Below are 20024 nucleotides of genomic sequence, written 5' to 3'. Positions count from 1 at the left end.
TAATTTTTTTTTTTTTTTTCTGAGATGGAGTCTTGCTCTGTCGCCCAGGCTGGAGTGCAATGGTGCAATCACGGCTCTCTGCAACCTCCGTCTCCCAGGTTCAAGTGATTTTCCCGCCTCAGCCTCCCGAGTAGCTGGGACTATAGGTGCCCACCACCATGCCTGGCTAATTTTTTTGTGTATTTTTAGTAGAGATGGGGTTTCACTGTGTTAGCCAGGATGGTCTTGATCTCCTGACCTTGTGATCTGCCCACCTCAGCCTCCCAAAATGCTGGGATTACAGGTGTGAGTCACCATGCCCAGCTTTGCCCAGCTAATCTTTTAAAATTTTTGTAGAGACAGGGTCTTGCAATGTTGCCCAGGCTGGATTGCATTGGTGCAATCATGGCTTACTGCAGCCTCGGACTCCTATGCTCAAGTGATTCTCCTCCCTCATCTCCCCCAGTAAGTGAGACTACAGGCACATGACACCCTGCCTGGCTGATTAAAAAAAAATTTTTTTTTTTGTAGAGATAGAGTCTTGTTCTGTTGACCAGGCTAGTCTGGAACTCCTGACGTCAAGTGATCCTCCTGCCTCTGCCTCCCAAAGTGCTGAGATTACAGGTGTGAGCCACTGTGCCCCACCTGGGAGCTACTTTTGGATCTACCTCTAATGCTGTGTGACCTTCAGCGAGTTACTTGACCTCTCTGAGCTGCAGTTTCTTCTGTAAGCAGCAGAACACAGAAATTCCTGTGGGGTCCAATCAATCATCACCTGGGACGGGTCAACGAAGGGATTTGTTGGGAGTGATTATGTCACTGGCCTCAGTCTCAAGACCAAGATGGAATTTTGTTTTTTTCTTGAGGCAGAGTCTCACTCTTGTCATCCAGGCTGTAGTGCAATGGCACCATCTCACCTCACGGCAACCTCTGCCTCCCGAGTTCAAGCGATCCACCTGCCTCAGCCTCCCAAGTAGCTGGGATTACAGGTGCCCACCAACATGCCTGGCTAATTTTTAATTTAAAAATTTTTTTCAAGACAGTCTTGCTCTGTTGCCCAGGCTGGAGTGCAGTGGTGTGATCTCGGCTCACTGCAACCACTGCCTCCCGGGTTCAAGTGATTCTCCTGCCTCAGCCTCCCAAGTAGCTGAGATTACAGGCACGTACCACCATGCCCAGCTAATTTTTTTGTATTTTTAGTAGAGATGGGATGTCACCATGTTGGCTAGGCTGGTCTTGAACTCCTGATCTCAGGTGATCTACCTGTGTCAGCCTCCCAAAGTGCTGGGATTACAGGTGTGAACCACCACGCCCGGCTGGACTTTTTTTTATTTTCAGTAGAGGTTGGGTTTCACTATATTGGTCAGGCTGGTTTTGAATTCCTGACCTCAGGTGGTCCAGTCGCCTCAGCCTCTCCAAGTGCTGGGATTACAGGCGTGAGCCACTGCACCCAGCACAAGATAAACATTTTCTCCTGCCTGGAGTGTCTCAGCTAAACTCTGCCAGGTACCTTCAGACCCCTCCCTCCTCCACAGCTTCCTAAGGATCTGAGTCTGGGGTCTGACACTGATGGTACTGAACAGCCTGTCCCCTCCCTGTGCCCCGTGTCCAGCCCATTATACTAAACTGAACCAAGGAGTAGCAGCAAGCTCCAAGAAGCTCCCTGGATGACCAAGGATAAGTCTCTTCCCCTTCCTGGGTCTCCCAGCTTCTCTCCAGCTTCCTGGGGGCACGCAGCAGCACAGGCTGCGCCACTGTAGTTAATTTAAAATCTGCGGCAGTTCCAGCCTGTGCCTGGGGTTGAAAGGAGGCTGCTGCCGCGGCTGACTTGGCAGGAGCTGTCGTTGTGGGCGTGATTTTTTTTTAGAGTTATCTTCCCTTTTAAATTCAGATTACAAAGGGGGGAAAAGTATATAGAGATGTGTATATGATGAATGTTCACTTAAAATTCAAAAGCCATCTCTGCATTAAGAGGAAAGGTTCCCACAGTAACACACACAAAAGCAAAATTCTAGAACATCAAAGATAGGAAAAAAAAACCCAGAGAGATAGTTTGCATTTCTGTACATAAAAAAAGAAAAAGAAAAAAAGAAAGGAAAGGAAATACAAACAAAAACAAAACAACAGAAAAAGTTACATAAACTTGCCCACCCTCTTCCCTCACCAGCTAAGCAAGAAATGGAATCACAGTATTACCACGTTTCAAATGGTAGGCTAAAAGCAAAGAAAAACATAGACGGGGTTAAAAGATGTTGAGCTTTCCTTTTTTTTTTTCCGTTTGTTTCTCTCTCTCTTTTTTCTTTTCTTTTCTTTTTTTTTTTTTTAAAGGTAGCGTCCAAGAATACCGGTAACCCCAGTACTTTTTCCCAAAGACAGTTTCGTTCATGGTGAAGTCTGGGACCCCTCTCCCATCCCCCATCTCACTTTTCCAAAAATGAGGGAGAACTAGCCTCATTTGACTCCTCAGAGGTCTTTTTTTAGACAAAGAGGCAGGGATTTGAGTGCAGGTTTGAGACCCGGGATGCTCTGAAGTCCCAGATGTCCCAGGGCCCCAAGGGGGAGGGATAGGATTTGGGGACCGTGCTTGGTGAAAGGATTCATGAAATGCCATCTCCAAGAAAACTCCCAGGGCTGTGCCAAACTAGAGTCCCATGCTGGGAGGGAGACAAGATGTAGGTGCTTCAGAAGCTCCCGCCCTTAGGCTGGTGGCTGGGTTCCCTTCCCCAACTGCCCTGTCCCTGGGGAGTCTGCCTAGCTGCTGTGACCATTTTGTCTGCACTGGGGAGGGGTGGAGGCAGGATCATTGCTCAGGACTCCAGGGCTGGAGAGAGAACCAGAAGTAAGAAGGGACCCACTTTCAGCCCTGGCTTCAGAGAACCTGCATCTCTGCATCTCTCTGGAGACCCCAGGAGGGTGGACGAGAAGCTGGCGAGCAGGCGTTTGGGGTCCTGTGCTCTTGGGAATCCATGCCTACAGGGGTGGGTGGGGGGTGGTGGGTGCCTCTCTTGTGGGCTTGTTAATTCTCTCCAGCCTCTACCAAGCTACCATCAGCTACCTCTGCCTGCCCTCACCCCCCCTCCCAAGACAGATCCGGGGACATCAGTGTCATCCTCCCTATGTGGCCCAACCAAAACCCCCAGAGCCCAGGAGCCTGGCACCTGGCCCAGGTGGGACAGTCTAGAGACAGGTGAATATCCTTCAATAAAACTTAACCTTGAGACCAAGAGCCTTCAGTCAGCTGCCCTTGACTTTCCTCTCTGAGGCCGTGGGAGTAAAGGGTGTTTGAGAAAAGAAAGGGAGTAAAAGGAAACAGCCAAAAATCAAAATGAAACTGACCAACACGTACATGTTTGCTGCTGAGACCTGAGGTCTGGGGAGGGGCAGCTCCTGGCTCCCAGCTGAGGCTTTGGGGCTGGGTAGGGGGCAGTCTAGGGGTCTGGGAAGGAACCTGCAGGCGTCCCCACTCCAAGCCACCCCCCCACCCACCCCAGTGCCCCTGCCAGCACTGCAGCCCCCTCTCTCTGAGGGGTCTCAATGGTGTACTCTATAATCAACACACCGGAAGGGGATGTGGACCTTCCCTGGTGTCTGGGAGAAGCCCTCACCCGGGCCCAGCCCATCCACCTAAGGACAGGCTGAGACAGTCTTTCTCCTCTGCCAGCCCCTCCACCGCCCCTGCCTGTAGGTCTTCAGGCATCTGTGCCCCTCCTGGAGGAAGGGTGGGGACAGTTTGGGGGAGGCGGTGTTGGTGTGGGATCTCTGAGGCACCTTGGCAGGGTGCCTTAGGAGGGTGGCCTTGGGAAGAGGAGCCGGCAGGTTTGAGACACCTGTCCAAGTGTGGGCGGTGCCAGGAAAAGGGCAGAGTCTCCTTGGAGCAGGGACTTTAGAAACGCAGTTCTGTGGGGCAAAGGGACTGAGATGCGGGAGGGGCTGGGGGAGACAGGGGCTGGGAGAAGGTTGAGGGAGGGGGAGGGGTGCTCAGGGTGGGGCCGGGGCTTGGTGGGGAGAGGAAGACTCAGGGCCCAGATGGTGCCCAGCCGGGGGTCCTGTCTCTCGAATCCTGCTCCTGCCTGGGACTCCTACCAATGCCCCTCCCACCCTAATATGCCTGGGGTGGGCACGAGACATTGATTCCTCCCCAGCTCTGTACCCAACTCAGTGTCCGGTGATCAACTTCCCTCTGGCCTTCAGTTTGCCAAGCGCAAGGGTGGCCCAAGACCGCAGGCGCCCCCCACCCTGACACCAGGGCCTGGTGGGCGCAGCGGCCGAGCACTCCCGGCGGCTCCCGAGCCAGAACACCCTCAGCGGGGAGCCGAGGAGGGAGGAAGCGGCCGCCCCCGCCCCGAGCCGCACTCACCGCCCCCTGCCCCGCCGGCGACCCGCCGGACCCACGGCGCAGCCCGCGGCGCGGGAACCTCCGCAAAGCGAAGCGTACGTACATCGGACGGGCTGTGCGCCGAGCCGGGGCGGCCCCCGTGCGCTCCGCTCCGCTGCCCGCTGCCGCCGTTCCTCTGGGGCGACCCCCATCCGCTGCCGCCGGACGGGGAAGGCGACCGGCTCCCGCTGGACCGCTGGCTGCCCGTCTTTCGCCCTTCGTCTCGGTGCTTGGGGCTCAGCCTGGGGTCGGGGGCCAGGGAGAATGGGGGAGCCGGCGTGGGACACCCACTTTGCAAGGGGTTGCGCCTCTCCTTCCCCGCATCCCCGGTGCACGGGGCAGGAGGGCGGACCCCACCCCATCCACCCTTTCACCGCGCTGGGAACCTTTCCGCTTAGAGAGGGCTTGACCAGGGTGAGCCAGCCGGGCTGTGCCTGGGTTTCCGATGCAGGTGGAGGCTGAGGGGCCTTAGGGCGGTTCTTCCTCAAGCTATCAATTTCTCTTGTTAAAATTATTGTTAGGCTGGGCTTAGCGGCTCACTTGCCTGTAATCCCAGCACTTTGGGAGGCAGAGGCAGGCGGATCGTTTGAGGTCAGGAATTGGAAACCAGGCTAGGCAACATGGCAAAACCCCATCTCCACTAAAAATACAAAAATCAGCCGAGCATGGTGGTGCAAGCCTGTTATCCTAGCTACTTGGGTGGCTGGGGCTGGAGAATTGCTTGAATCTGGGAGGCAGAGGTTGCAGTGAGCCAAGAATGGGCCACGGTTCTCCAGCCTGAGCAACAGAACAATACTCGTCTCAAAAAAAAAAAAAAAAAATTTTAATTACTTTTTTTTTTTTTTTGAGACGGAGTTTCACTCTTGTTGCCCAGGCTGGAGTGCAATGGTGCCATCTGGGCTCACTGCAACCTCCGCCCCACCAGGTTCAAGTGATTCTCCTGCCTCAGCCTCCTGAGAAGCTGGGATTACGGCCGTGTACCGTCGCACCTAGCTAATTTTGTATTTTTAGTAGAGATGGGGTTTTTCCATGTTGGTCAGGTAGGTCTTGAACTCCAGACCTCAGGTGATCCGCCTACCTCAGCCTCCCAAAGTGCTGGGATCACAGGTATGAGCCACCGCTACGCCTGACTAATTTTAATTAAAGAAGGGGGTCTCACTATGTTTCCCAGGCTGGTCTTGAACTCCTGGTCTCAAGCGATCCTTCTGCCTTGGCATCCCAAAGTGCTAAGATCACAGCCATGAGCCACCGCACCTGGCCACCCCGATAAACTTCTCCCCACTGATGAATTGACATTCTGTCCACCAGCCCTGCTCCCCAGCCCTTGAGGGTGTTTAATCTGCAACCCTCATCCCGCACCAGGAGAAAGCCTCCCAGAGGCCCAGGCTTACCTGCTAGGAGATCTGGAATCACTGTAGTGGGAGGACAGGGAGGGGCTGTGGGAGCTGCCGCTGCTGTGGCGGTGAGACCTCCGGCCTGGGGACTCTGTGTGAGGCCTGGCGTGGATGAGGGAAATCAGCCTGTACCTCAATTCTGCCCCCTATGATCCTCCAGCCCCCAAGTTGCCTGACCTTCCACCAGGATCCCAGTGGAGCCCTACTGAAAGCCAGTGTTCATGAGTCCCCTAAAGTGTCCTAGAAAAGGAACATCAGCAGGATTGGTGCTGGCTGCAGAGCCTATCTGGTCCATATTGCTCATCCATGAGAATTAGGAAAAGGCCCCCTTTTCTCTAGAAAGCCCCAGCTCCTAAGACCCCCTCCCCAGCCCTCACCAGGTGGTCCTGGGACTTGTGGGGTGGGAGGAAGGAGGGCGGGGGAGTCACGAGGACTGGGTTTGGAAGGACCCTGGTTTGGAAGGCAAGAGGCCTGGGATTCGGTTCCAGCTCTGACTCAGCAAGGGCCCTTGGCTTTCTCTCCAGATCTTAATTTTCCCACCTGGGGAAAATGAGCTACTTTTTTTTTTTTTTTTTTTTTGTGGAGTTTCACTCTTGTTGCCCAGGCTGGAGTGCAATGGTGCAATCTCTGCTCACCAAAGCCTCCGCCTCCTGGGTTCAAGCGATTCTCCTGCCTCAATCAGCAAGGACCCTTGGCTTTCTCCCTACATCTGAATTTACCTAGCTGGGGAAAATGAGCTACTTTGTTTTTTTTGAGACAGAGTTTCGCTCTTGTTACCCAGGCTGGAGTGCAATGATGCCATCTCGGCTCACCAAAACCTCTGCCTTTCGGGTTCAAGCCATTCTCCTGCCTCAGCCTCCCAAGTAGCTGGGATTACAGGCATGCGCCACCATGCCCGGCTAATTTTGTATTTTTAGTAGAGACGGGGTTTCTCCATATTGGTCAGGCTGGTCTTGAACCCCGACCTCAGGTGATCCGTGTGCCTCGGCCTCCCAAAGTGCTGGGATTACAGGTGTGAGCCACTACACCTGGCCCAAAATGAGCTACACTTAACGGCCCGATTCTGTGATTTTAAAAGGCCTAGTTTGCTGGGGCAGGAGGGAGATTGAATTGGGGGCTGGAGAGAAGGGAGGGCGCTTACCTCTTCCTCTCTTTGTTCTTCTCTTTTCTTTTACTCTTGGAGCTTCGAGATCTGCAGAGAGCAGAGACCACAGTGATGGTGCAGCCCGGGGAGGGCGTGGCCTTTGTGCCCTGGAGCCTGGCTGTGCCCAGGTGTGGATCTGAGATTTGTTCCTTTCTAGGGCCTGAGCCCCCCGGCTGGTGGGGACTTTTCCATCCTACCCCACCCCTTTGTCCCTTTCACTCGGCCAAGGTGTGGTCCTTCCTCCTCCTCTAAGTCCTGTCCTGGCCTGAGAGCACTTGTTCTCAGAAGCGTGGCTGGCCCCAGATAAAGGGGAATGTTGTTTGCAGGTCTGACAGCCGCAGGCTTCCGGTCTGGGCCAGGTGGAATTGTTCATTTGCTCTTGTCTTTGGTACTGGACCTGGGACACGCCCAATACTCATTCCCTAGATAAGTGAGTACTGGGGTGTGGCCTGACATTCATGCCTCCCGTGCCCCTTCCTCCCTGTGTTCCCAGACTGTGGCCCAGACCTAGGCCAGCTCACCACGGGTTTAGGAAAGAAATGCTTTCCCAAAGGAACGATGTCCCTGCTTTTTTTTTATTCTTGAGATGGAGTCTCACTCTGTTGCCCAGGCTGGACTGCAGTGGCACAATCTTGGCTCTCTGCAACCTCCACCTCCCAGGTTGAAGTGATTCTCATGCCTTAGCCTCCTGAGTAGCTGGGATTACAGTTGCCTGCCACCACGTCTGGCTTTGAGACAGAGTCTTGCTCTGTCTCCCAGGCTGGAGTGCAGTGGTACGATCTTAGCTCACTGCCACCTCTGTCTCTCATGTTTGAGCAATTCTCTGCCTCAGCATCCCAAAGTGCTGGGATTACAGGCATGAGCCCAAGTAGCTGAGATTACAGGTGCCCACCATCACACCTGGTTAATTTTTGCATTTTTAGTAAAGATGGGGTTTCACCATCTTGGCCAGTCTAGTCTCGAACTCCTGACCTCGTGATCCACCTGCCTCAGCCTCCCAAAGTGCTGGGATTACAGATGTGAGTCACCGCGCCCGACCATGTCTGGATATTTTTTGTTCGTTTGTTTTTTTAGTAGAGACGGGATTTCACCATGTTAGCCAGGCTGTTCTTGAACTCCTGGCCTCATCTGCCTCAGCCCTACAACATACTGGGATTACAGGTGAGAGCCACCATGCCTCGCCAATCTCCCTGCTTTTCAATGACATCTCTGGATCCATCTCTGCCCCTCCCAACTCCCACAGCCTCCCGTCTCCTCCCATCTAGCCCTTTGTGGCAAGCCCCCCAGCCCAGCACCCTCTACCTTTGATGAAAGGCCTGATGCTTCTGATGAGCCCTCAAAGGTCTCACCCGACCCCAATCACCAGCCCCAACCTCTCTGGTACTAGATTCCTTCAGTCCTTCTGACCCCAGAACAAAGCCATGCTAAGAAACACAGAAATGTGCTTTCCGCAGGAGCAGAGTGAGTGTGGGGCAGGCCTGGGAGGTGAAGGGTGTGGGTGCTGGAGCCTGCTTTGGGCTTCAGCCTCCCCATTGAAGCTAGTCTAGCCCTAGTTCACTTTTAGGACCTGTCCGAAGGACGGGAGCTGGCCAGAGGGTGTGTGTAAGCTAATGGTGGCCACTTGGGGGCAGTAGGGGCCCACAATGGCCCACAGACACTGGGAGGTCAGGGGAAGATGAAAATTGGGGACATGGGAGGGGCAGGTTTAGGTGTTTATTTAGGATCCTCCCTAACTGGCAAATTCCCACTGCAAGGAAGGAACCCAGGACTCTGCCCTTTCTCTGGGCTGCTGGGAGGGGCTCTGGCTCCGATGCCACCCCTGGAATGTGACTGCCAGACAACTTTCTTCCTTCCAAGTTTTCCTTTCCCTTTCCCTTTCCCTTCCCTTCTTTTCTTTTCTTTTTTTGAGATGGAGTCTTGCTCTGTCACCCAGGCTGGACTGCAGTGGCGTGATCTCAGCTCCCTGCAACCTCTGCCTTCTGGGTTCAAGCGATTCTCCTACCTTGGACTCCCAAGTAGCTGGGATTACAGGTGCCCACCACCATGCCTGGCTAATTTTTGTATTTTCAGTAGAAATGGGGGTATTACCATGTTGGCCAAGTTGGTCTCAAATTCCTGACCTCAAACCATCCACCCACCTCGGCCTCCCAAAGTGCTGGGATTACAGGCATGAGCCATTGCACCCGGTCTTTTTTTTTTTTTTTTTTTTTTTTGTTCTGAGACAGAGTTTCACTCTGTCGCCCAGGCTGGAGTGGTGTGATCTCGGCTCACTGCAACCTCTGTAACCTGGGTTCAAGCGATTCTCCTGCCTCAGCCTCCCGAGTAGCTGGGATTACAGGCACTTGCCACCATACCCAGCTAATTTTTGTATTTTTAGTTGAGACAGGATTTCACCATGTTGACCAGGTTGGTTTCAAACTCCTGGGCTCAAGCACTTTGCCTGCCTCAGCCTCCCAAAGTGCTGGGATTACAGGCGTGACCCACCACGCCTGGCTCAGGCTGAGTTTTCTGCTTTCTCATCAACGCTATTCTCCTGGATCACTTTGCCTCTGCCTGGGATACTGCCTTTCACTTCCTCTCCCCTCCCCCAGTCCACCCTGAACAAGCCACTGCCCTGCTCAGAGCCCCTCCACGCCAGCGTCTAGCCCTTCTGGGTGGCGGATGACTCCGTAACTTGGCCGTCAACCCTGCTGGGCGGCTAGCATCTGTCCCCTGAAACTCTACCTCTAGCCACAGCTCCCCACTCTGCCTCCTATCTATGGAGCCTTCCCAGCTCATGGAGGTCCTCTTGCCTCTCAAGCTCTTTCCCTGCAAATTCGGGGTCCTGGTGTTTCTGCTTGTCTAACCAGCACCTCCACAGACAGACGCACCCCCTGGGCATTGGACCGGGAAATTCCTGGGGTCCCCATGCCATGGCTGATGCATGAGGCAGGTAAGGGTTGCAAACAGTTTTCATGCACCTCGTCCACTGCCCAGTCCCCCCAGCCTGGGAAGGAACCCTGGAGCTGAAGGACGGAGCCCAGTGGGACCATCAGAACCCCCCTCCCATCATTGTGTCCTTTCGGCTTTGGTCCCTTCAGGGACCACTGTCGGTGTCCTCTGCAAAGCACTGCTCACCTGTGCCGTCTCTTCCTCCGGGACCCAGAATCAGACCTGTAGGGCGATAAAGAATTTCTCTTGAGCCTGCGTGGGGTGGCCAAGGGAACGCCTTTGGAGGGGCACAGCCCTGGCCCTGGGCCCCATGGAAGGAAGAGGAGGCCCCACGGTGGGGCAGCAAGGGTACCTGTCTCGGCGATGTTTCTTGACACTCTTCTTCTTCTTGCGGAGGGGTGAGGAGCTCCCACAGCTGTGGACACAGTGGGGTGGGCTCTTGTGAGCTGGGGTGGGGGCTGAGGGGCTGGAAATGGCTGGAGAGGCCTGGGTGCTTGGGACATTGAAGCTGGAAAGGGGATTCCAGGCCATGAAGCCCAAGGCCCCCTGTACAGAGTGACCCTAGGCCCCAAGAGTCACCAAGGTCCCTCAGGGTAGTTGATGGCGCTGCCTATGTTGTCCCCAAGTCACCCTTCCAGCGCTCCCCCCGGCATTGTAGGCAAAGTCAGTTTCAAACTCAGAGTTCAAAGGCTCCAATGGTGGGATTCATGGCCTCTTCAGGGGCAAAGCTGGCACCTTGGCAGTGTCCAGGGTGCAGGCCCTGAGGATGCAGGCCTCTGAGAGATGACCTTGGCATCTCTCCCACCCACAGACATCCACCACCCTGGTCCCAGCCAGCTCTGCCCCAACTGACCTGCACTCGGACTCCAGTCTCCTCTTTTTGCTGAGGGCAGATGCCAGGGAGAAAGGACAGACGGATGGATAGGGTTAGCTGGGGCCTCAGACACTTGCCAGGGTCTCACGCAGGACAGGAGAGGGTGGACAGAGAGATGCTGGGATGGCAGATGAGGCCCCTCCTCCCCAGGGCCACTGGCACTGGTGGTGGTGGGCACAGGAGCCCTGGGGGAGGGCAAAGGGGACTGGGAGCAGGTGCTGGTAACACATGGACCTGGTCAGTGAGTCTGGCTCTGGGGATTCAGTGAGGGTCAGGTGCTAGAGTAGGGTAGGGGCTCAGTGAGGGGTGGGTCCCAGAGAAGGGGAGGAGCTTGATGAGGGGTGGAGCCTAGTGGGGGAGGAGCTCTATTAGAGGTGGGTCCTTGAGTAGGGGAGGGGCTCGGTGGGGGCGGGACCTGGCAAAGGGGAGGGGCTCGTTGAGGGGCGGGGCCTAGAGAAGGGGAGGAGCTTGAGGCCTGGGATGGGTTCAGTCACCTGGAGCGTATTTAGTCGCAGGGTGAGGGCGAGGGAGGGGCGCAGAGAGGTGCGGGGCTCACAAATGAGGCATGGTTGGGGTTCGCCTGCGGGCCGGGGACGGGAACCCGGGAAGAGACCCCACCGCCCCCCTCCCTTCCCGCTCCGGCCAGGCGCGGCTCTCACCGGCTTCTCCGGTGGCCGCCTTTCTTTTTCTTCTTTTTCTTGGGAGGGGGCGATGCCGAGCTGCTAGACCAGTGCTTGGTCCTGGGGGAGAAGGGGCGGGGGTGGGGGCGGTGAGGGGGGGCAGCCCTGCGCGCCCCCCACCCCCGCCGCGGCGGCCGCTGACCTGTACCCGCGGTGGCCGCGGTAGCAGGCGGCCGGGCAGTCACAGTCCACCGGGCCGTCGTCGTCGTCGAAGGGCGCGTACTCCAGGCCCGGCTCGGCGCCCTCGGTCAGCCGCGGGGTCTCCGCCACGCTGCCGGCGACAGGGACGCTCACCACCCGTCTCGGGACGCGCTTTCTCCGCCCCTTTCCCCGGCGCGCGGGGCCTGAACCAGCCCCCCAGGTCTGCGAGCTGCTACCCGGCGGGAGGAGGGGCGAGGGGACCTGCGGCCCCTGCCTCTACAGGGCCAGGCAGATATTTGGGGAACCCAACGAGACACGTCCCCTACAGGTCCCCAACCTCACGGCACAATCTTTTGCAAAAAAGAAAGAGAGGAACCGAGCCCCTGATTTAGCCTGCACCCCTTCTAAGTTCTCACCAGCTCAGTGAGCCCCCTCCTCTTTTTTTTAATTGTGGAGACAGGGTCTTGCTCTGTTGCTCAGGCTGGGGTGTAGTGGTGGGATTATAGCTCACTGCAGCCTTGAATTCCTGGGCCCAAGCAATCCGCCCTCCTCAGCCTCATGAGTAGCTGGGACTACAGGCGTTCACCACCACCCTAGCTAATTTGAAAAATTTTGCGGAGTTGGGGGTCTCACTATATTGCCCAGGCTGATTTCGAACTACTGGCCTCTAGGGATCCTCCCCTTTGATCTCTCAAAGTGCTGGGATTCCGGGCATGAGCCACCCTGCCGTGGCGGGGGTGGGGAGTGTGCCTACTCCTTATATGAGGCTCCTCTTCCTCACTGAATCCCCTCCATATCCCAGCCCGATTCATTGAAGCCCCCCCTCAGTGAACCCCACATTTGGTCCCTGTGCCCCTAACCCTACTGTCCTATTCTGGGAACCCCATTCCAGCCCCTCCTTTCCCTCACTGAACCCTAATTTCTCTCTCCTTCTTTCTTTCTTTTCTTTCCTTTTCTTTTCTTTTCCTCTCTTTCTCTTTCTCTCTCTCTCGCTTTCTTTCTTTTTCTTTTTGAGACAGAGTCTCACTCTGTTGCCCTGGCTGCAGTGCAGGGGCCTGATCTCACCTCACTGCAACCCCTCTCCCTCCCGGGTTCAAGTGATTCTCCTGCCTCAGCCTCCCGAGTAGGCATCTGCCACCACACCCAGCTAATTTTTGTATTTTTAGTAGAGATGGATTTTCACCATTTTGGCCAGGCTGGTCTCGAACTCCTGACCTCAAGTGATCTGCCTACCTCGGCCTCCCAAAGTACTGGGATTACAGGCATGAGCCACCTCGCCCTGCCTGAACCCTAATTTCTCAAAGAGCCCCTTCCTCCTGGCCTAGCCCCGCCCTCCTTGAGCCCCAGTTCACTGCTGTGGGTCTTTCCTCACCTGGGTGTCCTAGTCCCAGAGCACCCTCCGGCTGGCTGAGTGCCTCCCTGCCCCCTTTCCTCTCCTTTCCTTCAGCCCTGCCTCTGTGGCTGAAATATTCACAGCCTCTCCTCGTCCTCCCCTCTGCAGCCTGCAGGGGGCCCTGCTGCTCATCTCTGCAGCAGGACTGTGCTCATCATCAATCAAGTTGGTGGCAGGGGGTGGGGGCCTCTGATACTCCCTATCCATCTTACAGAACTCTCCTTTTGCTCAGCAGGGACCAGCCGCCTCCTGTCTCTGCTCCTGGAGCCTCGGCCAGCCTCTGCCACAGATGTCACCTCCCTGCAGGCCCTTCTCAGAGCGCTGCTTCTTTTTTAGAGGTAGCTGGGCTTGAGGCAAGAGCTTGAGCTTTGAAGCTCCAGACGAGCGCTCATCCTGCACTGTCCTGAGTCGTCCTGTGACCTGGGGCCTGTCGTGTCCCTCTCTGAGCCTCTTCTTGAAGGTGAGAGTGATAACTCCATTCCAGGGCTGCTGGGAGAATTTGCCGAGGTCATAGGTGCTGTACAATTTCTTTTTTTTAATTTCTATTTTATTTATTTTATTTTTTGAAACAGAGTCTTGCTCTGTCGCCCAGGTTGGGGTGCAGTGGTGCGATCACAGCTCACTGCAGCCTTGAACTCCTGGCCTCAAGTGATCCTTCTGCTCCAGCCTCGAGAGTAGCTGGGACTACAGGCGCATACCACCACTCCCAACTATTAAAAAAAATATTGGCCGGGCGCGGTGGCTCAAGCCTGTAATCCCAGCACTTTGGGAGGCCGAGGCGGGTGGATCACGAGGTCAAGAGATCGAGACCATCCTGGTCAACATGGTGAAACCCCGTCTCTACTAAAACTACAAAAAAATTAGCTGGGCATGGTGGCGCGTGCCTGTAATCCCAGCTACTCAGGAGGCTGAGGCAGGAGAATTGCTTGAACCCAGGAGGCGGAGGTTGCGGTGAGCCGAGATCGCGCCATTGCACTCCAGCCTGGGTAACAAGAGCGAAACTCCGTCTCAAAAAAAAAAAAAAAAAAAAAAAATATTGTTTGTAGAGATGGGGTCTCACTATGTTGCCCAGGCTGGTCCTGACCTCCTGTCTTGCTCAAGAAATCCTCCTGCCTTGGCCTCCCAAAGCGCGAGGATTACAGGTATGAGCCACCATGCCTGGCCTTCTTTTTTTAATTGAACAAGCCTAGAAGTGACTCTCCAGCGGCCTGTCTCCAGGGGGGTGGCCCCCCGCCTTCCATTTTTCATCCAGGCTGGCTCAGACAGTGCCCTCCCCCACCAAGATGCAGGCTTAGCCCAGGCTTTATCGAAGCTCCCCGCACTCCTGGGTGCCGTTCACCTGGCTCACCCCTTCCCCGCCCACAGCAATAGAGGTGAGTGCTTGGATTGGCAGAGCATTAAGGACATGAGTTTTGGATTTGTCAGCATGTGTGAATCAGAGGAACTCCATCTTGAATAGGAACTGGGTAAAATGAGGCTGAGACCTACTGGGCTGCATTCCCAGATGGTTAAGGCATTCTAAGTCACAGGATGAGACAGGAGGTCAGCACAAGATACAGGTCATAAAGACCTCGCTGATGAAAGAGCTTGCAGTAAAGAAGCCACCAAAACCAAGATGGCGACGAGAGTGGCCTCTGGTCATCCTCACTGCTACACTCCCACCAGCGCCATGACAGTTTACAAATGCCAAGGCAACTCAGGAAGTTACCCTAGATGGTCTAAAGGGGAGGCATGAATAACCCACCCCTTGTTTAGCCTATCATCAAGAAATAACCATAAAAATGGGCACCCAGCAGCCTGGCGGGGAGGGGTTGCTCTGTGTATGGAGTAGCCATTCTTTTTTTTTAGATAGGGTCTTGTTGCCCAGGCTGGAGTGCCATGGCAAGATCTTAGCTCACTCAAACCTCCACCTCCTGTATTCAAGCGATTCTCCTGCCTCAGCCTCCTAAGCAGCCTGGGATTCCAGGCACCCACCACCACACCCAGCTAATTTTTTTGTATTTTTAGTAGAGACAGGGTTTCACCATGTTGGCCAGGATGGTCTTGTAAGCCGCCCACCTCGGCCTCCCGAAGTGCTGGGATTACAGGCGTGAGCTACCGCACCCTGCCTGAGTAGCCATTCTTTTATTTTTTTACTCTCTTAATAGACTTGCTCTTGCTTTACACTGTGGATTCGCCCTGAATTATTTCTTGGGTGAGATTCAGGAGCCCTCTCGTGGGGTTTGGATTAGATCCCTTTCCTGTAATAGATTCACAGAGACAGGTTTGAATCCAGGCATGACTAATCTCTCGGTCATAAATATACGAGGAAAAGAACAGATCAGCTTTGAGGAGAGGTTTAAGTAAGACACTGTGAGGCCTGGTCTGTGAATGTCTTCTGGGGAGGGGTAGCCACTAGGAAACAGAGGAGCCTTTGCTGCTACTTACACGCCAATACCTCTTCCAGGGAGAAAAGACGTTGCAACACGGGAAAGGTGACAGAGGAGGCCGGGAGTGGTGGCTCATGCCTGTCATCCCAGCATTTTGGGAGGCTGAGCGGGTGGATCACCTGAGTTCAGGAGTTCAAGACTAGCCTGGCCAACATAGCGAAACCCCATCTCTACTAAAAATACAAAAATTAGCCGGGCATGGTGGCACATGCCTGTAATCCCAGCTACTCTGGAGGCAGAAGCAGGAGAATCGCTTGAACCTGGGAAGCGGAGGTTGTAGTGAGCCGAGATCGTGCCACTGCACTCCAGCCTGGGTGACAGAGCAAGACTCTGTCTCCCAAAAAATAATAATAAAAAAAAGAAATAAATAAAGAAAAAGAGACAGAGGGAAGGGAAGCAGGCCACAGCTACAGGGTGAAAGATAAACTTTTAGGGAACCCGCTAACTGACTCTTTGAAGCCTGATTTTGAATTAAAGAAATATAACCAGGCCGGGTATGATGGCTTCCACCTGTAATCTCAACACTTCGGGAGGCCAAGGTGGGAGGATGACTTGAGGCCAGGAATTTGAGACCAGCCTGGGCAACAGTGAGACTCCTGTTTCTACAGAAAAGAAAGAAAGAAAGAAAAAGCAAGGCACAGTGGCATGCACCTGTAGAGTCCCAGCTACTTGGGAGGGTGGGGCCAGAGGATGGCTTGAGCCCAGGAGTTTGAGGCTGCAGTGAGCTATGACAGTGCCATTGCACTCCAGCCTGGGTGACACAGCGAGACCCCATCTTTAAGAAAAAATAGCTGGTGCGGTGGCTCACACCTGTAATCCCAGCACTTTGGGAGGCTGAGGTAGGCGGATCACTGAGGTAGGCGGATCACTTGACCAGCCTGACCAATATGGAGAAATCCCATCTCTATTAAAAATACAAAATTAGCCGGGGGTGGTGGCTCGTGCCTGTAATCCCAGCTACTCAGGAGACTGAGGCAGGAGAATAGCTTGAATCTGGGAGGTGGAGGTTTCAGTGAGCCGAGATTGCGCCACCGCACTCCAGCCTGGACAACAACAGTGAAACTCCATCTCAAAAAGAAAAATAACAAAAGACAAAATAATGTTACCCAAATATGACAGGGGTAGCTAGCCTTGAGGCCATTCTCAAGAACGTCATTCAATTCCTGAACAATTCCTGACTCCCAAGCTTCGTGATTCCTTGATGTTACACAGGTCATAGCGAGGTTTTTCTGGGGTGACAGAGGAGAGACTCATGTCATCCCCTGGCTTGTGCAGAGCCAAACGCCCCCACATTTCTTTGTTTAAAATTCTCTTTTCTTCTCCATGCTCCTCTTCCTGAGGACAGTGGCATCCTACCTCCTGTCCCTGTCCCTAAAATCCCCAATGCCCTCAGCTCAGCTCATCCAGCCCCATCCTCCCAGGACCCCCTACACAGTGCCTCAGCCACAAAAGTGCCTGACACATAAAACATAGTCTTTAGCAAAACTTAAGGGCACCTCGAATGCTGTGAGGTGAGCTGGTAGGAGCAGGGAGTGTCAGCTGATACTGACACAAAAATGATGAAGGTTATTTACAAAATAAAATAGCCTAGGCTGGGTGAGGTGGCTCATGCCCGTAATCCCAGCACTTTGGGACGCCAAAGCAAGTGGGTCACTTGAGGTGAGGAGTTCAAGACCAGCCTGACCAACATGGTGAAACCCCATCTCTACTAAAAATAGAAAATTAGCTGGGTGTGGTGGCGCACACCTGTAATCTCAGCTACTCAGGAGGCTGAGGCAGGAGAATTGCTTGAACCTGGGAGGCGGAGGTTGCAGTGAGCTGAGATCATGTCATTGCACTCCAGCCTCTGTGACAGAGCGAGACTGTCTCAAAAACAAACACCTATATAAGTTCACCTGGCAACTGGCTTTGAGAATTTATGTGCAAATGACACCCTTCCCTGCTGGAGATGTAAGCTGACATGAGGTCTCTCAGCCTAGTCATCTCCTTCTGACTTTACAGATACTGTTGTGGGCGTGTGCTTTGAGTCCTAGATTTGTCTAATGTTTTATGCTCTTGAATTTTCATGTTTTTGTTTTTTAAAATTTATTTTTGTTTTTATTTATTTTTTGAGACAGAGTCTCACTCTGTCGCCAAGACTGGAGTGCGATTGCATGATCTCGGCTCACTGCAATGTCCACCACCGGGTTCAAGGGATTCTCCCGCCTCAGCCTCCCAGCTTTAGTACCTGGGATTACAAGCGTGCGCCACCACGCCCGGCTAATTTTTTGTATTTTTAGTAGAGATGGGGTTTCATCATGTTGGCCAGGCTGGTCTCAAACTCCTGACCTCATGATCTGCCCACCTTGGCCTCCCAAAGTGCTGGGATTACAGGCGTGAGCCACAGTGCCCAGCCTTAAATTCATGTTTGCTAACTAGGTTACTCCTGATCATGTCTTGGGAGTAGGCAGGGGAAGTTTTACCCCCCTGTGAAAACAAACTGAGCCCCACAGAGCTGATCAAAGTGCACCCAGACAGAGTCTGCTACAAAAGGACAGACAAGGGGAACAGCCCCACAGAGGATGGGCATTGGGCTGACCGCCATGGGCGGGGCTCTGTCCTGGGTAAAGACGGCGTGCTGCAAGCTCTTCTTCGTCAGCACTTTCGCTAATTAACTGGTCCTGTTTCCTATTAGTCAGGAGCACAATGGCCAATTGACAGATGAAAGGACCCAGATGTGGGAGGAGGGTGGGGAGTCCAGGCAAATGGTCTGCCCTCTGCTCATCACTCAGCCCGGCCTGCCAGGGGCCCTGGATGGGGGCAGCGATGACAGAAACAGGGACGAATCAGGCCTTGAGCTTCTTCCTTCACTTCTCAGACTGCAGGGCAACACTGTGACATGGTGCATATTAAGGTCATTACTAACCAGGTGCCAGGTACGATTCTGAGCACTTTGCATGTATTTATCTCATTTAATCATTTGTTATTTATTTATTTATTGAGACGGAGTTTTGCTCTTGTCGCCCGGGCTGGAGTGCAGTGGCACAATCTCAGCTCACTGCAACCTCCCCCTCTTGGATTCAAGTGATTCTCCTGCCTCAGCTTCCCCAGTAGCTGGGATTACAGGTGGCTGCCACCACGCCCAGCTAATTTTTGTATTTTTAGTAGAGATGGAGTTTTGCCATGTTGGCCAGACTGGTCTTGAACGCCTGAGCTCAAGTGATCCGCTTGCCTCGGCCTCCCAAAGTGCTGGGATGACAGGTATGAGCCACCTTGCCCAGCCTATTTATTTATTTATTTATTTATGAGCCGGAGTCTGGTTCTGTCACCCAGGCTGGAGCCTGTCTCTGTTTCTGTTTTGCTCCTACCCTCGCTGGAAAGATGAGGATTAAGTGGGGTGAGGTGAGAAATATTTCACCCCTGACTATCCAGCAATACAGAAAGTCTCCAAGAAGGATTTCTGCGTTGCCCATTGAGGTCTGTTCCTACAATCTGCCATCCTTTTTGAGGACTACAGCTGGGCGTGGTGGCCCATACCTGTAATCCCAGCACTTTGGGAGGCCAAGGCAGGTGAATCACCTGAGGTCAGGAGTTTGAGACCAGCCTGGCAAATGTTGTAAAACCCCATCTCTACTAAAAATACAAAAAATAGCTGGGCCATGGTGGCGTGTGCCTGTAATCCCAGCTTCTTGGGAGGCTGAGGCAGGAGAATCACTTGAACCCAAGAGTTGCAGGTTGCAGTGAGCTATCACGCCACTGCCTTCCAGCCTGGGTGATAGAGCAAGACCCTGTCTCTCTCTCCTTTTTTTTTAGAGATGGGATTTCACCATGTTGGTCAGGCTGATCTCGAACTCCTGACCTCAAGTGATCCACCCGCCTCGGCCTCCCAAAATGCTGGGATTACAGACGTGAGCCACAGTGCCCGGCCAAGACCCTGTCTCAATAAATAAATAAATACAAAAATTAGCTGGGCGCGGTGGCACACTTCTGTAATCCCAGCTACTCAGGAGCTGAGGCAGGGGAATTGCTTGAACCTGAGAGGCGGAGGTTGCAGTGAGCTGAGATTGCGTCACTGCACTCCAGCCTAGGTGAAAGAGTGAGATTCCATCTCAATAAAAAAATAAAAATAAAAAATAAAAATAAATAAATATGACTACAACAGGAGAATCACTCAGAAGGTGCTGCTGGGGTAGCAGAACAGCAAATGAATGAACATAACTAACTCTATTTTTATTTAAGAGACACCCATTCCTGCAGGCAGGCTAACATTATTTTTTTATTATTATTATTTTTTGAGATGGAGTCTCACTCTGTCGCCCAAGCTGAATTGCAGTGATGGGATCTCAGCTCACTGCAACCTCCGCCTCCTGGACTCAAGTGATTCTCATGCCTCAGCCTCCCAAGTAGCTGGGATTACAGACATGTGGCACAATGCCCAGTTAATTTTTTTTTTTTTGAGACAGAGTCTTGCTCTGTTGCCAGGTGCCAGGCTGGAGTGCAGTGGCGGGATCTTGGCTCACTGCAGCCTCCGCCTTCCGGGTTCAAGCAATTCTCCTGCCTCAGCCTCCCGAGTAGCTGGGACTACAGGCACGTGCCACCACGCCCAGCTAATTTTTATATTTTTAGTAGAGACGGCTTTTCACCATGTTGACCAGGATGGTCTCGATCTCTTGACCTCGTGATCCACCCGCCTCGGCCTCCCAAA

At 53.8% G+C, this 20024-nt stretch overlaps 1 protein-coding gene across 2 annotated transcripts in view; it reads right to left on the bottom strand.

Moving 5' to 3' along the window:
* The window catches only part of SRRM3 (serine/arginine repetitive matrix 3), a 77655-nt gene that overhangs the window by 18167 nt on the left and 39464 nt on the right, over positions 1-20024 (bottom strand). For both annotated transcript variants that reach the window (XM_037740266.1, XM_017533483.2), the window contains exons 4-11: positions 11520-11648; positions 11357-11437; positions 10677-10706; positions 10176-10238; positions 10010-10045; positions 6890-6940; positions 5746-5850; positions 4419-4596 (exon numbers count right to left, since the gene is read on the bottom strand). In XM_037740266.1, the coding sequence (XP_037596194.1) occupies positions 4419-4596; positions 5746-5850; positions 6890-6940; positions 10010-10045; positions 10176-10238; positions 10677-10706; positions 11357-11437; positions 11520-11648 (673 nt within the window). The remainder of the gene's footprint in view (positions 1-4418; positions 4597-5745; positions 5851-6889; positions 6941-10009; positions 10046-10175; positions 10239-10676; positions 10707-11356; positions 11438-11519; positions 11649-20024) is intronic.

This window comes from Cebus imitator, unplaced genomic scaffold (genome assembly GCF_001604975.1).
Source record: "Cebus imitator isolate Cc_AM_T3 unplaced genomic scaffold, Cebus_imitator-1.0 Scaffold82, whole genome shotgun sequence".
NCBI classification, from domain to species: domain Eukaryota; kingdom Metazoa; phylum Chordata; class Mammalia; order Primates; family Cebidae; genus Cebus; species Cebus imitator.
This window is presented reverse-complemented; position numbering and strand designations above follow the sequence as displayed.